The sequence below is a fragment of the Mastomys coucha genome, unplaced genomic scaffold (genome assembly GCF_008632895.1).
Source record: "Mastomys coucha isolate ucsf_1 unplaced genomic scaffold, UCSF_Mcou_1 pScaffold9, whole genome shotgun sequence".
NCBI lineage: Eukaryota > Metazoa > Chordata > Mammalia > Rodentia > Muridae > Mastomys > Mastomys coucha.
This window is the reverse complement of record NW_022196915.1, coordinates 25,159,915-25,176,827: the sequence shown is the minus strand read 5'-3', so window position 1 is coordinate 25,176,827 and position 16,913 is coordinate 25,159,915. Positions and strand designations below refer to the sequence as shown.

The 16,913-nt window shown below is 37.4% G+C and overlaps 1 protein-coding gene across 10 annotated transcripts in view; it reads left to right on the top strand.

The window, feature by feature from the left end:
* Nrg3 (neuregulin 3) overlaps positions 1-16,913 on the top strand; it is a 1,082,533-nt gene that overhangs the window by 926,944 nt on the left and 138,676 nt on the right. For 5 of the 10 annotated variants that reach the window (XM_031362861.1, XM_031362866.1, XM_031362860.1 and 2 more), the window contains exon 4: positions 10,973-10,999. The exons of 1 other annotated variant lie outside the window; for it this stretch is intronic. In XM_031362861.1, the coding sequence (XP_031218721.1) occupies positions 10,973-10,999 (27 nt within the window). The remainder of the gene's footprint in view (positions 1-10,972; positions 11,000-16,913) is intronic. 4 more of the 10 variants (XM_031362863.1, XM_031362867.1, XM_031362865.1 and 1 more) reach the window with 1 other exon arrangement.

The following is a 16,913-nucleotide window of genomic DNA, read 5'->3' as shown; positions in this document are numbered from 1 at the left end:
GCCCCCCCCCCCAATCACTAAGACCTGGTAAGTAAAGCATGACTCTTAAGGCCTTAGCATCCATTCAGATTTATATAATAATAAGATCACAATTTACAAGATGCCAATACAATAAATTCAGAACCAAATAATAAAGACAATATTCTAACCCAATTAATTTATTTTGTAAAAACCTTTGCTTGGATGTATAACCACTCGGGATATGACTCTTCATCATCCACTGACTCCATGATAATCTCCTCTCTCCTCCTGCTCCGGACCTTTCTCCTTCTCCAATTTTATCTCTACCTCTCTATTCCTGTCCAATCACAGGCCTGTCACTGCCCTAATGTGATTGGACAGAGAAAATGCTGCAGCAGGAATATGGATACTGGAAAGTTATCAATGACCTATTGGATGAACCTACATGTGTGTCCATGTGGGCAACACTCGCGGACTTAGTGGTTAAAATAAACAAGCAAATAAGCAACTATAGCATGAAGACATGGTGGAAGAAGGGAATGGGAGGAGTGAGGGGTGAATATTATCAAGATACATTGTTTAGATCCATCATATTTTCAAATAATAAAGGAGAAATACATAAGAACTTTCAATATTGAGATTTATAAGCCTTTTTCAACCCAGAGAACCCAAGAATCTATAAATGTGACCTTTTAATTTTCACAGAAATTGCTTCAGATGTTAAACAAGGCTAAGTGACAAGATTTCTAATTCTTACATTTGAAATAGAAAGCAATGACATATGTAGAAGTTGCCACTGAAAGGGGAAAAAGTTGACAAAATATGCCAGCAGCTAGCTTATTAACTGTGTGTTGTTACATGAGCACAATATCGCATGAGCTTAGTCATACAGTTTGATCATCACTGGTAACAGGCAAAGAAAAGGAATATTAATTTTCAATGCAATGTTCTTATACACAGAGGAAAGTCTTACTAACATCTTCAATTAGAGATGCAAAGGTCCATGATTCTCCAAAGAATGACACCCAGACTCAAATATTATGTAAATGCAAAGAGAGTTTTATTCTGCAGAAGTCCAGCATTCTGTGTTTCCCAATACCAAGATAGAGAGACACCAAAGTGAGCTCCCATGCTCCATTTAAGTAAGCAAGAGGGGGTTGGGTGGCAATCAGGAGGAGAGGGGAGGGAACAGGGGTTTGTTCTTGTTGTTTTGTTTTGTTTTGTTTTGTTTGGGTTTTTTTTTGTTTTTAGGTTTTTTTTGGGGGGGAGGGGAAACTGGGAAAGGAGATATCATATGACATGCAAATAAAGAAAATATCTATAAATAAATAAATAAATAAAGTGCATTAGGGGAATTCTGGGGTAGATGACCTTATTTTGCTCTATCTCTTAGGGACATTCCAAAACCATTATCAGGGCATGGGGGCTGGAAACTGTTGTTGAGGAATTCTGGGGTGGGAAGCTATATCTCTTAGGGATATTGCAGAACTCTTTTCCAGTGTGTGAGGGCTGGAAACTGTGGCTGACCCATAGTACTTGCTTCAGGCCAGGTGGTGGGGCAGTTTCTACCTAGTTGACTGAAGCCTCATGATTAGGCCTAATCTCCCGAACTGCCAATTTGAAGCCTGTCATGTGTCAGCCTGTCTCATCAGAGGGAAAATTAGAATTTGGTTATGGTTATACCCAATGATATAAAATCCTGCCCCATGAAAATTGTACAAGCAAATTAGTCAAGGTTAACCTTTGAGTCTTTCCTTTGGTTTTTTTTCTAGCAATACAGGGGATTACATTATATGTATATATATACATATATATGTATATGTATAAATGTATATGTATATGTATAAAGTGTATGTATATGTGTGTGCTTGTGTGTGTTTATGTATATGTGTGCATGTACATGTGCACACATGTGCATGCTAGGCATACACTGAATCACTGAGTTCCATGCTCAGCAAGATTTTGGTGTAGAAAATGAAAAGCAAATGCTCACTCATGAATCTCTAAGGAAGTCTTCTTCAGACTGTTTTAAAACATGCTTCTATTTCTGTGTATGTGTGTGTGTCTGTATGTGTGTGTCTGTGTATCTGTGTGTCAGCCTGTGCTCACCTACATATACAATCTATGGCAGTTGGTTTTCTCCTTCTATCGAAACATTGAATTCAGATCATCAGGCCTGATGGTATCAGGTCTTTACCCACTGAGGACCTCTCTAGCATTTGAAACCCTGTTTTGTAATTGTTTTTCGTGAAGCAGAATGCTTATCTTGAGTGTGAACTGCATGAATATGTGGTACATTCTCCAGTCCAGCTGCTTCCCCGTTAACACAAATGAATAGTCTTATTTTGCTTATAAGACTGTGGGAAACAGAGATGTCTGTGTCCAACAAGAATCAACAATAGAGTTTTTTAAAAGGAAAATAAAGAGGTCACACTTTGTAACAAGGCCCCAGGAAAGGAAAATGGGGCTCTGTGCTTTTCTGCAGAGTGCCTTTGCTTTCTTGGTGATTGATGGCCTGTCTGTGGGGATGCTGGCTACAGTAATGGTGTCATGGCCTCTTCTCAACAGTGGAAAATGCCATTGGTCCCAGTGTAGTGGAGGTGAGAGACAACTGTGTTTCCTGAGCTGATACAGCCACAGATAGTCTTCTAGGCTTATGATACAGGGTGATGTGTATCCTTGATGCTTAGCTTACTTTGCAAATGTAAAAGAGGTACTAGGAAAGAGAGAATAAAACTTACCAATTATCAGTAATCAAGGTTTCTATTTGTTTCATCAATATTATTTTTATATTTATTTGCAAATTTTATTCATAAGGGTGTGTAAATTCTATGTAAAATATATATGAGCTGATGAAAATTAAAATTCTATGCTTGCTGAGATCACAAAGGAAGCCTTGAGATTGTAATCTGCCTGCAGTCACATCCTAATGCTTCCACTACTTAGCTAGAATGGGACAATGTGATAGCCTGCCTTTCCCTTTAGGGCCAGGTGACAGGGATGAACAGAGAGAGCTCCTAGGCAAAGATTTCCCAGTTGCAGGGTTATATTATTCCCTTTGACAGATCTCTGTCTGTCCCTGTCCACCACCACTAACCCCTGGTGCTCTAGGACCTGACTAGGGATTCAGGTCTGCTTGTCACTCTGACCCCTGCTACCACCTTCTCTCAATGACTACTTAGAGTACCCAGTGTCATACCTCTATGCTCTGGCAGCCTTTGGCAAACACAATTCATGCATGTTGTGACCCCTTGACTTTATGAATGATGTGTGTAATCAGCAAATTTCACATATTACTTTCCCAATTGAAGTAGCTGTCGATGTGTTGCTTGTATTCTCTGACCCCTGCTTTCTTCCTTAATCAGAACCCTCTGATGCGAAGTCCTTCTTTTCTAGTTTGCCCGTCTTGCTGCATGACATGGGGACAAGTCTGACACTGCTTCAGCAAATGATTTCTTTCACCTTGCCAATAATCTTACCTGGGAGCAAGGAGAATACATGAGCTACTATTACATCATGAGAAACCTAATTGATTTTGGGAACTCATGGAGACTGAGGGACAAGACATGAAGGGTTAAAAAATATTTAGGTTTTCACTTATAACCTTCACAAATCTCATTTCATCTCTTATGTTCCAGTGGATTCTTTCTTCCTGGAGTGTCACCAGGTGACTTACTTAGCGTTTCCATTGCTGTGAAGAGACACCATGACTAAGGCAACTGTTACATAGGACAACATTAAATAGGAGCTGGCTTATAGGTTCTGAGGATCAGTCCATTAACATCAAAGCAGGAAGCCTGGTAGCATCCAGGCAGGCATAGTATTGGAGGAGTTGAGAGTTTTACATCTTGTTCTGAAGGCAGACAGGAGAAAACTTGCATCCTCAGGCAACTAGGTGGAAGCTCTCTCAAAGCCCACACCCACAGTGACACACTTTCTCCATTGAGGCCACACCTATTACAAGAAGACCACACCACTTTACAGTGCCACTCTCTAGGCCAAGCATATTTAAAATATTACAGCAGAGACATGTGACATGTTCTTTGACACAGATCTAGGACTAGAACCTATGGAGTGACAGATTACAGTTGCATTATGAAAAGCACCACTTTGTAATGGGCATGCTTTGTAAGTGATTGGATGATTTGCTCCATGCTAGCATGACAAGGTTTTCCTATAGTAGCTAGCAGAGATCACTAGAACCATAGGCACTCACAGAAAACACAGTCCTTCTTGGCAAAATGGAAAATGCTACCTCTGGAACAGTCATGAGGACTATTTCTACCACACTCATCTAAGGTGTTTCTAGGGCTTCTGCTGTGGAACCGCCAGGGAATCTTGAGCCCACGTTGCAATTTTCTTTCTTCCTTCCTTCCTTCCTTCCTTCCTTCCTTCCTTCCTTCCTTCCTTCCTTCCTTCTTTCTTCTTTCTTTCTTTCTTTCTTTCTTTCTTTCTTTCTTTCTTTCTTTCTCTCTCTCTCTTTTATAGGATATTTTCTTTATTTACATGTCATATGATATCTCCTTTCCCAGTTTCCCCTCCAAAAGAGTAAAAAATCCTGTTCCCTCCCCCCATCCCCGCTCAGCAACCTACCCTCTCCCACTTCCTGGCCCTGGTATTCCCCTACACTGGGGCATAGAACCTTCATAGGGCCAAGGGCCTCTCCTCCCATTGATGACCGACTTGGTCATCCTCTGCTACATATGCTGCTGGAGCCATTAGTCCCACCATGTGTATGTACTCTTTGGTTGGTAGTTTAGTCCCTGGGAGCTCTGAGGGTACAAGTTAGTTCATATTGTTATTTGTCCTAAGGGGCTGCAAACCCTTCATTCAGCTCCTTGGGTCCTTTCTCTAGCTCCTTCATTGGGGACCCTGTACTCAGTCCCATGGATGGTTGTGAGCCTCTACTTCTATATTAGTCAGGTACTGTCAGAGCCTCTCAGGAGAGAGCTATATCAGGTTCCTGTCAGCCAGCACTTGCTGGCATCCAAAATAATGTCTGGATTTGATGATTGAATATGGAGCAGGATGGTTGAAGGTGGAGCAGTCTCTGGATTGTCCTTCCTTCAGTCTCTGCTCCATAGTTAGTCTCTGCAATTCCTTCCATGGGCATTTTGTTCCCCCTTTTAAGAAGGAATGAAGTATCCACACTTTCGTCTTCCTTCTTCTTGAGTTTCTTGTGGTTTGTGGATTGTACATGCTCCACTATATTCATAGCAGCCTTATTTATAATAGCTAGAAACTGGAAACAACCCAGATGTCCCTCAACAAAGGAATGAATACAGAAAATGTGGTACATCTACACAATGGAGTACTACTCAGCTATTAAAAACAATGAATTTATGAAATTCTTAGGGAAATGGATGGATCTGAAGAATATTATCCTGAATGAGGTAACCCAATCACAAAAGAACAAACATGGTGTGCACTCTCTGATAAGTGGATATTAGCCCAGAAGATCGGAATACATAAAGTACAATTTGCAATTTTCTTTTTTAAAACCTGTTTCCACCAACCAGTATTCCCAGAGCTCCCAGGGACTAAACCACCAAGCAAAGAGTACACATGGTGGGACCCATGGCTCCAACTGCATAAGTAGCAGAGGATGGCCTTGCTGGACATCAATGGAAGGAGAGGCCCTTGGTCATGAGAAAGCTTGAAGTCTCAGTATAGGGGAATGCCAGGACATGGAAGTGAAAGTGGGTGGGTTGGTGAGCAGGGAGAGGGGGGATGGGGTAGGGGGGTTTCAGAGGGGAAACCAAGAAAGGGGATACAATTTGAAATGTAAATAAAGAAAATATCTAAAGAAACAAAAAACCAAAAACCTGTTTTTACATTTTAATATTTGTGCCCTCTCCCCCCCTCTGCTTCTCCCTCCCTCTTTCCCTCCCTCTCTCTCTCTTTCTCTGACTCTCTGTCTCTCTCTGTATCTCTCTCTCTGTCTCTGTCTGTCTGTCTGTCTGTCTGTCTCTCTCTCTCTCTCTCTCTCTCTCTCTCTCTCTCTGTGTGTGTGTGTGTGTGTGTGTGTGTGTATAGGAGGAAGAGAGTTTAATATTTCACATTTGGTTTAAACACTGGTTTAATATTTCACATCTCTGAACTCTAACAATGGTCTTGTGCATTTGCAAACCCTTGTCCATCACAGTGTGCACAGGGAAGTCATAGAACTGCTTAACCCGTGGATCCTCCCTTTCTGCCATGTGGATTCTAGGGATCAAATTAAGGTAATTGGGCTTGCTGACAAGACCTCTTTACCAGCTGAGCCATCTCACTGACTCCCAGTGTTTTAACTATATAAACCACAGATCACTATTTTTATGTAACGTTCTCTACTTTCTGTGGATCAAAAGTCTAAATGAGCACCTGCAGAGATACTCTGTGATAATGGCACCTTGATATAATCCTTCTAGTCCAGCACTGAGCCTGAAGCCTGAGTTAATGTTACTGTGTCACTGTGCTGCGCCACATGGAATCCCTTACCCTAGGTTAAGCAGCAGTATCCCATTTATCTGGAGATTGGAATTAAGTCAAGAACTCTGTTTCCTTTGTTCAGCATGCTGCTTTGGAAGTTTAGGGAGCTGTGCTTGACATATCAGCTTATAACAATAGGTTCAAGAGAGTTCTTTTTACACTTATTTACTGTATGCATGTGTGTTTACATAGGTGTATATGTGTAGGTACATGTTGAGATCAGAGAAAAACTTTCAGGAGTAGGATCTTTCTTCTGCCATGTTGTTTCTGTAGATCAAAGACAAATCTTTAGGTTAGACAGAAAACATCTTTACTCACTTTGATGGCTAGTTGTTGTTGTTGTTGTTTTTAATCAAGTTGACCCAATCTATAATTACCATGGAAGGGGGTTTTAAGGGGAATTGTTTAGATTGAGTTGGCCTGTTGCCATGTCCATGGGGTATGATGTGTAAACTGACCAACTCCCTGGCAATACTGAATTATATGTGGGAAGAAAAGGAACTAATCACTAATCCATTCTCTTTGTTCTTGACTGTGGATGGCTGTGATCAGTTCTTTCAAGGTGGGTGATACCAAACATTTTGGTCATGATGAACTGGAGCAAGGATGTGTGAGTAGAGTAAACCCTTTCTCTCTTCAGTTGACTTTGTCATGGCATTTCTATCACAGCACTATGAAAGGCTGTTCCTGCTTAGGATGATTTAAACTGGTTTCAGACATCTGGACCTTGATTTTCAGTTAGATGGGGAATAAATTCATAGCTCTGCCTCATGATGAGTGTTGTTATTAGCAATGCCTTGTATTTTTAGTATTTGTCCCAGATTAAAAGGTAATATGTAAAGAAAGGAATACAGTGAATATTTTGAATTGTCTGTGTTATAACATTAGTGTCTTTTAGTAAATACATCATGTTACATAATAAGAGTAAATAATTTTAGTGAAAATTGAGAGAGGTTTGAATTTGACAAGTTGTCCAGTACATCTAACTTGACAAAATGCTTTCCTAACACTTATTTGTTCCTAAAGCCACTGAAATTGTTCAGGTCTATGGGAAGAGTTGCTGACATCTGCTAAATATTACTCTAAGTTTAAGATTATTTGGTTTAATATTTGGCAGGTTTTCAAACACAAGTTTGTTAGCATCTGTTATATATAAAAATAATCCAATCACCCTCATCTTACAGAATTTTTTTCTGATAACTAAGGAGAAATATTAATAGTGTGAGTTTGGCTCCTTGGTGACAGGAAACAGTTATTTTCCTTTACACATGCTTCAACCAATTCATCTTTGGCCTTCCATCAGTAAATAAAGGGAAACCAGTAAGTAAGTGGTGCTGGAGGGTGCTCAAGAAGGCTTGAGGGTGCTTGAAAACAACTTACTCTTTTTAAGTGGATTAAATAATTCATCCCTAAAGATCTCATTTCCTCATGACATTGCAAAAAGGTAGTTATCTCTTAAAAGGGAAGACATTTTTAAATTGGATAAATGAAGGCTGAGAGTAGGGCTTCATTTATGCAGTGTACTTCCTTGTACCTCATATGATTGGGGAAATTTGGTTCACCTTTCTGTGTATGTCTTTTACAGTGGACATGGTTGCTAGTTTATAAGCTCATCTCATCCTTATATTATCTCCCGATATTACTGTACTGTGTAAAAGTCAAACATTCTCACACAATAATAAGGGTATGAATATTCTAAAACAAGTTGATTGAGGTGTTAAAAATATGTAAATTGTACATTTCCATGTATCCTTCCTGGGAAATCAGATGGCTTTGACTTGAGCCATGTGACTCTTAGTTCATCCTAAGATCTGAACAGTTCTTGGTTCTCAGTGGTTTGAGGGAATGAATAAGTGAACTATTAATTGACTAATTCTCACTCCTTTCCTCTTGATGTTTATCTGCAGGCCTGAACATCTTCAGGCAGGCATTTTACCTTGAGAAATAACCAACAGAGTCTTCTGAGAAATAGTATGGTTTACATTCTATGTATGACTGAAATAACAAAATTAATTGGTTTTCTGTCATGCGCTTTTCATGGCTTTTCATTGATCCTTCTGTGTGTACCAAAGCCTGTCAGTGTCTTCAAACTGATAAATAGTGATGCCAGTTTCAGAATTTTTAATACAGCAGTGTATGTCATCATGGTATGGGGTGGAGGGAAGTTGTGAAAGAACAGGAGCTACATATTTTTGAATAAAAATTGATTTTTTAATTTGTATATTCAGTCTTGTCAGTTTCCATGTAAAAATCAGTCAGCAATTTACTTTCAATAACCCAAAACATAGAACTTTGCTGGAAATTCTAATAAGTTTTATATTAACAGAGATTTCTTTTAACCGAGGTTCTTATTTATATTTTTTAGCACTTAAATAATTTTTAGTTGTATTAGTTGTCTATGATGCTGGCCAGGAACTTGTTGTGATTGTAAAGTACACAGCCTGACTGCCGATGTATCAACGCATTGCTTACTTCCTAGCTAAGTCTATTCACGAAGTCTAGTTATCTACATCCCTTGTCACACACATGGGTGGATCACCATAGGGTTTGGCAGAATGGAGGCTGGCTACCAGTTAAGTACAGGCCAGCAAAACAGTCTTGGGGGTTAATGTTGATTCATGTATGCTTTATCAGAAAGCTCTTTTTCAACCAAATTTAGGCTATGATCCTTCTCACTTCAATTTTTAGGCCTGTGAATTACCTGTGGTCCATTTCAGAGCCTCTGCTTCTAGATATCTAAACATCGCTGTCTCTTGATTTTCTTTTGTTTCCGTTCTTATGCAAATGAAGAATTATATCAGTGTTTTAATTACATTCATGATAGCTAATCTCACTCAAACCTTACTTTTGCATTCTATATATCGAGTATCTTGTCCATCTTTCCAGAGCACAGTCAGAGACTTCTTGTCTGCAGAAGATCATGAGCATGGATTTGTCCATTGGTCATACATCTCATTCTTTTGCATAGAAACTCATCCTGCCTAGGAGCAATATCTCTGCCTTTTGACTCTCCTGTCATTGCGTGTTTTTTCATATGGCACTTACTAAGAGGAAATGTCCAGAGATTTTACTCAGTGGTCTTCTACCTATGATGATTGAATTCACGGAGAACAAGAAACTTTCTTTTCACCAAAATATACAGGGATTGAAGAAAGTATATATCAACACAGTGTGATTGCTGTGAGGAAAAAGGGATAAATCTGTGTTCTAGAAATACTGTTGCCATTTTTCTTTGTAAAAGTAGACACTTTGTAGTTTACATAAATTTTTGTCATTTCAAGTGACCTGTAGGCAAGTTGAACTGACTCAGAATGTAGAGGTTGCTTGTAGCTGAGGGGAAGGAGATTAAAATACATAGCTTCTAACTAGTTCGATGGAAGAGCCCTAAAAACACTGGCTGTGATGGTGTTGTTGGTGTTGTTGGAGGTGGAGGTAAACTTCATGAGCTTAATTAGGACAAATGAATTAAGTAGGTAAAGTGACTAAATTGCCAAACCAGTGGGTTTTTTTTCTGTGTGTGTGTATGTGTGTGTGCATACATGCACTAATAGTTACGTGTAGTTTTGCATACATTTTCTAAACAGAAATGCTTTTTTACTAAACAGGGGACCCCCTAAAAAGCGGTCAATAGTTAATTTGGAAACAAATTCAGTTTCAGCAATCACCTTTTGGCCCCACTTTCTCTTACTCCAGAAAAATACTTGTGCAAACAAAAACATCTTTAGGTAATGTTGAATTTACAATGTGAGTGAGGACAAGATTAAACAACTGAAAGAAACAAGAGTCTATTTAAATAAATAAGCCAAGCACAGTTTGGTCCTCTGCTGTCCATGGGCAGACCAGTTCTTCAAGACTGTCTGTGTCTGTGGGCAAATTTGTCACAGGACAAATGATAATACCTTTGACATTTGTTTTTGTTCAATTGAGCTGTTCACTCAAACAGTCATGGGGTTTATGGGTCAGGTATGCTGGTCTTCAATCTACCCAAGACATTGTGACCTCTGTATGATGTTTGATTTTCCTATTGCACAATTGTCTCATATAACTTGTCCAAGGAAGAATCACCAATTTTTTGTGCATGAAAGTGAAACACATCCCATTATAGGCTTTCATAGCTTAGTTGGGGCTTTGTCATTCTTACTACTATAAAGGTGCATATAAATTTATGTTGAACAAAGCTTTAATCTACAAAGAATCTATAAAGAATATCATGGATTATGAAAAATTACTTTACTAGAAAATCTTTGATCACTCACCCACTTAAAGTTTTATTTAGTATATTTTTCTATTTACGTCTTTTTATTACACTAAGAGGCTGACTAATAATTTATAAGTTTTGTGAAAATAAGCATTAAGCACAATACGAAGAGCTGTTATTGTTGGCTGTCTACAAGTTTCACCTATTAAGCTGACATAATTAAAATAGAGACATACAATGTGCCTTGGAAGGATGGTCTTGAAAGCATTGATATTCTTGTTTGGATTTTTTTCTAACCCCGTTTTCTTTCTGTTTCCTTTTTCCATGCTGACTTTGATGTAGCAGACCACTTGGGGATTGAATTCATGGGTAAGACAAAGCAATTTACTCCTTGAGTATTCTGAGATCACTTTGTTACTACGCATACTGTTCTCCTTCTCCATCTGATTATAAGAAAATGTTTCATTAGGTCCTACTAGCTGTTAAAAAATCTTTTAGTCCATTTCACACAAGATAACAGCTCAAAGTAAAAGCCTCAATTACATATCCAGTAGGGGTTGTAATGATCAGCATATCTGAAATTCTGCAAAAATAAGATGAGCCTCTAGAAGAGTATTTTCTAATGCAATACACACATGGTAGACAACAACACTTCAAAATTCTGTATCATTGTTTTCTGCTAAAATCCCTTTTCCTCTTATAACCTGGCTGTGTTGATATGTGTTAGTATCAGCACTAATTTGTATTGTAAACATGTACTTATTTCCATTAACAAAATTAAAATAATTCATCTTAAAGTGTTATTAATTGATTGTTAAATACATTCAATATGTTAATTTATGAATAATTCTTGAAAATATTGGAATGTCTTCATGGAACTTTACTTTCTGTATTTATAGACAAGTGTGCTAAAAATTGGAGATAATTTTGAGTCTATTACAAATTAAATAAATAGTAAACTTCAGTTTACTATGAAGTTCACTATGGGAAGATACTTAGTAGCAAAGAGTTGGAGAAACTGAGAAAATCCACATTTTGGTTCTTCAAATTCTGCACATTTGAATCTTAAGCTCCATTTTCCCTTTATTTAAAGTAGGTATGAATACTTGCATCATATATGTTTGTTGTTTGTGAGAATGTAGAGAATTTCACTTGCACTCATTCATTCACTTGTCCATTCATTCAGACCATGCTTATCCAGTCTCAGTCAGAAAAAAACAAAACAAAGCAAAAACAAAACAAAACAAAAAAAAAACCTGAAGGCAGATTATTAGAGCTAGGCAAGGCAAAGCATCTTACTTCTCTTCAGGCAAGATGATATCAGCTTGGACTTAAGAGATGTAAGATGCGTGTGGATAAGCTAGTAAGTGTTTTGAATGCAATATCAACATATATTTGAAATGAAGTGATGAGGAAAGCTACTGTTGGAGACTCTGAAGGACGACTACAAATTTCAGTCTGTGTTTTTAGATGCTGGGGTGGGCTATTACTGAAAACATGCCGACAGTGGAGAACATTCATTGGAGATGCTTATGAGATTAGATATAGAAATGTGAGTTTGGTATTCCCTATTTGAGAAAAGATGCCAAGTTGGTTGAATTGCTGGATGTATGGGGGTGATAGACGAATGGCTCCATTTTTGTATCAGAATTTCTCTTCCCTGTTTCATGACCTTGCATATTAGTGCTCTGCTATATGACTATTTCATCATGGAGAAGGCAGACAGTTCAGTTACTGCATGTTTGAGACACTGGTAGGTAAGCCTGGTTAAAACACAAGAAGGCCAATGAAACTAGTGAAAAATATGTGGCCAGTGTGAAAGTAAGTTAAGATGAAATCAAATAGCATTCATAATTGAGGGGCTTCCATAAATTTGTACCATGAGTAAGATAACCCCCTTGGGTATTGATAGATAATGATTAGAAGAAGTTAGGAGAAAGGAAAAATTTCAAAGTCTGCTTATGAGGGTAGGCAAACAGAGAGAAGCAAGCAAATCCAACTGAAGATCAAGATTTGAGAAGATATGATTTTGGATCCATTGTATAAGTAGATCATACTGTTGCTCAAGGTGAAACTCAGGGTTTAGAATTGAGATAGAATATGTTTATTATATTCGAAATTCTGTAGGCAATGGGGAAGAGTTTATTATTTATAGCTAAAACAGTTGGATACAAAAATAATTCTTCAGTCTAAAAATAGAAGCAACATATTGCCAGGTATTAATTTTCTTGCCAAGGACAAGTGGCTCTGGTCAAGAAATGACTACTTTTCCCCTATGTAGTGGTTAGTTGATGCAGGCTGGTTCTCTCCTGTGGCTTCAATATCTCCTAAGTTTATCTTGTCACCCGCCTCTAGTATATGGATACAGAGAACATGCTTATTCTTTACTTAAGAGACTTGGTCTAAAAGGGGTCGTATCACTACTATCTTAATAGTTTTTTTCCCTAGAACTAATCAAATAACTCCATTATTCCTAAACTGTGACTAGGAAATGCAACCCAAGACTCTATAAAAATCAAACAAACAAATAAACAGATAGTTTTAGTAATTAATACCACAATACAAAGCCTGAAGTGTGAAAAGAGTTAGAAGTTTTTACAAGAAAAAAAGTTCTTTAGCAGACAGGAGAACAAATAACACAATGTTGTAAACAAAATTAAAGTAGTTTTTTTTTCTTTCAAATGGTAAAGAAGATTTCAAGAAGATATAAGATTTGCACTTTAATTACAGTAGGAGAAAGTGGAGTCAAAGAGACTGTGGATGGCAAAGGCTGCTGAAAGATTTGATTGAGAAATTTTAGAGGAGGAAGAGACTAACACTCAGCCATGGGCCACAAGCTACAGAAAGCACTGAGCTTGTTCTGTGTGATGGTGAATATGATAGTGAGAAGAGTAAGCAGTTAGCAGTCCTCATTCTCTGATGGCAGCAGGGTATAGCTATAGTTGTGTGGGCATTATGACCTCAAAATTATATTGAGAAAAATGAGCATTAGGCCTGAGTGCTAAGGAAATTTGCTGGGTTCTGTTGATTGTAGGGTCTGAGGATGGATATTCTGTGGCTATTGAACAGAACACCTGGAGACACAGGAATCACCACTCAGCTGGTGGTAGGGCTGGAGCCTTTTAGATGCCACAAGCAAAGTGGCAAGGTAGCAAACAAAATTGCTATATGAACTGCTTATCATCTTTGTTGGGAGAAATAGACCAGTCTCCATCATATCAGGAGACTTGTAGCATTGCTGATACACGTGTATATAGCACAGTGGAATTAAAGTATCTCTTGAGAGGTCTAGGTGAGAACTCAGTAGAAGTAACATTCGTGATCCAAGTAAAATAATAGGTTCATCTATATGACACTCAAGCTTTAGAGTATAGCAAGTCTTGTAAAAGTCAAATCATAGGTCTAAATTCTTACAGAAAATGAGTTTTCAATGTGTGACTATTTGATTCCTGAATGATATATTGCCTTGGAGGGAAGGCATTGATCAGTAAGCTGAAGCTATGAGGAATGTCTTATATGCAGATAGATTATGACAACTGTAGATGTTAGTTTAGAGCAGGGATGGGTTTACAGAATTAGTGAATATACTATTTCAACTACATTAAATGTCCACTTACACACTTGGCTGAATCTAAATATGCAAAATAATGTTTGTGAGTTTGCAAATAAATACCATGAATTTAATTTGTGATTACAGAATTGATATGGATAAAATGTTTTCTGTTGAGGATGATGTAATAAAATTACTAATTCAAAATTCATATGGTAAGCAAAGGGGTAGCCAATGTGTATATCAACTTGTTTATGGTCTGTTGGTGGGCAGATTATATATTTATGCTAACATTGTTTGCATGTGTATATGTGGGGTGGAAGAGTTGTTTAAATGGAATTTACATTTACGGAACTATTAAGTTCACAGCAAAATATACAAGAACATTCAGAGACACCCTGTATATCTCTCACATGTGCACAGCCTCCCAGTTGTTTTTCCCACCAGAGAGGTTCTTGTGTTATCTCTGGTAGTCCTGCATGAACTTTTCACCCTAAGTTCATAATTTTCACCAGCGTGCCCTCACATTCTTCTGTATAATGATGTTCATACATTATTAGCATTAGCATAAAACATTTGCTGCCCTGAATCACCCCACAATCATGAATCTTTTATTTATTTATTTTTTTTGCCTTTCCAGAATGTCATGAAATTGTAGTATACTATTTTCATAGGAGAATAAACTTCAGTGTCTTTTATTTTTAAGCATCCTGATGACAGCTTTCCCTCTCTCCTCTCCTCCCTGGCCCTTCTACCTACAACCACACACTTCACTCCAGCTTTCACTCTTCCATTTCTTTTCAGAAAAGGGCAAGCCTCCCATGGATATCAACCAGACACAGCATATCAAAACTGAACCCAGTAGGACTAAAATGTCCCAAAAGCAGTAAAAAAAAAAAAAAAAAAAAAAAAAAAACAATCAGAGACAGCTCCTGCTCCAACTCTTAGGAGTCCCATAAGATCAAGCTAAGCAACTGTAACATGTACAGAAGGCCTAGGTCAGTCCCATGCATCCACCCTGGTTGTAGCTTTAGTATCTGTGAGCACATTTGAGTCCAGGTTAGTTGATTCTATGCCTTTTATTAAGATGCCCACGACCCCTTCAGCTCCTACTATTCTTCCTTCCTTCTGCAGGATTCCCCAAGCTCCTCCTAATGTTTGGTTGGCTTTACTGTCATTATTGTTGTGGTAGCTCAGTAACATTAAACATATGTGACCTGAAGTACAATCAAGAGCCATCAATACTTTCCTATCATTTTAGGACTTTACAGAAAATGTCCTTTTATTGCTGTATAATATTCTTGGTACTATTATTATCCTGATCCCCCACAGTTTGCTTAACAATATTATTGCTCACAAAATTCATCTGTTTGTTCTCAAGATTTGACAATTCTCATATAACTTCATGATAAACACTCGTGTGTATGTTTTATTTCCGTTAAATCATATGGTGTGTATATATTGTTTTATGAGAAATTGTATTACTGTCATCTACAGTGTCTACTCCACATTGTATTTCAGTCAGAAACACAGGAACAATATTGTTGCTCCTCATATAGCACTGTCAGCATTCTTGACTTACCTATTCTAATAGGCATTCAGTGCCTTTACACTCTTTCTACTTACCTGTTCCTGGCATCTAACATGAAACATATTTTCCATTATGCTAATTTGCCATCTGTAAATCTTGAGTGAGTTGTAGGTCAGTATCTTCTGTAGAGGTTTGGTTGTTTTTCTTAATGTAGAATTTTAGAATTTTTTTATACTTTGGATAGCAATGTTTCATCAGCTAAATCTTTTGCAATTGCTTTCTGTCAAGAAATAGCTTTTCTTTATTGTCTTGACAGTACACTTCACAGAAAAAAATATAATTTTAGTGAACTATAGTTATTTAATTCTTTCTTTTGTATTACTTGCCTTTTAGTGTTCTGTCTAGAATGTTATTGCCCTCTAATGTCATACAAGGTAATTTTCTAGTGGTGTCATGATTTATTTTGAATTTTTTTTCTAAAGACTAAAACAAACCTATCTACATTTATTTTGTTTGCATGAGATAGACAGCTATTTGAACATCACTTGTGGAATATGGTATCTTCTCTCAGTTGACTATATCTCTTTGTATCTATCTGGGCAGTCTCCTCTGTTCCACTTAGCTATCTACAATTCTCTTGCTAATTCCTTACTCTCTTGATTATTACGCTTTTTGAGGAAGGCTTGAAGCCAAGGAGTATCAGCCTTTCAATTATTATTATTATCTTTGTTATTGTTATTATTATTATTGTTATTATTATTATTATTATTATTATTATTATTATTATTACTTTGTCTCCAGAACTGAGCATGTTAAATTTTGCTTTTCATTTCTTCTTATCTTTTGAATCAGTTTACAAAGGGTGAAAATATGAATCAAGAAGGTTTGCACCTGGATTATATTGTTTATACATGCAAGTTAGAAAAGCTTGGTTTCTTGACAACATTGCTTCTTCCCATAAATGGTTAAGAATTTGCTTTTTAGCCATTAGATTTTTTTTCAGAATTCTTTGTTTTTTTCTTATACACTTTTATATGTTTTTGGAGACTTATCCCTAAGCATTTTATCTTTGCAGAAACTATAATACAACTATAGTTTTTTGTGTTTATGTGTTTAATTTCTAATTCTACTTATTCATTATTGGTACTTAGGACAATGGTTCTCTTTTGTTTATTAAATATCTACTGCATAGTTATAATTAT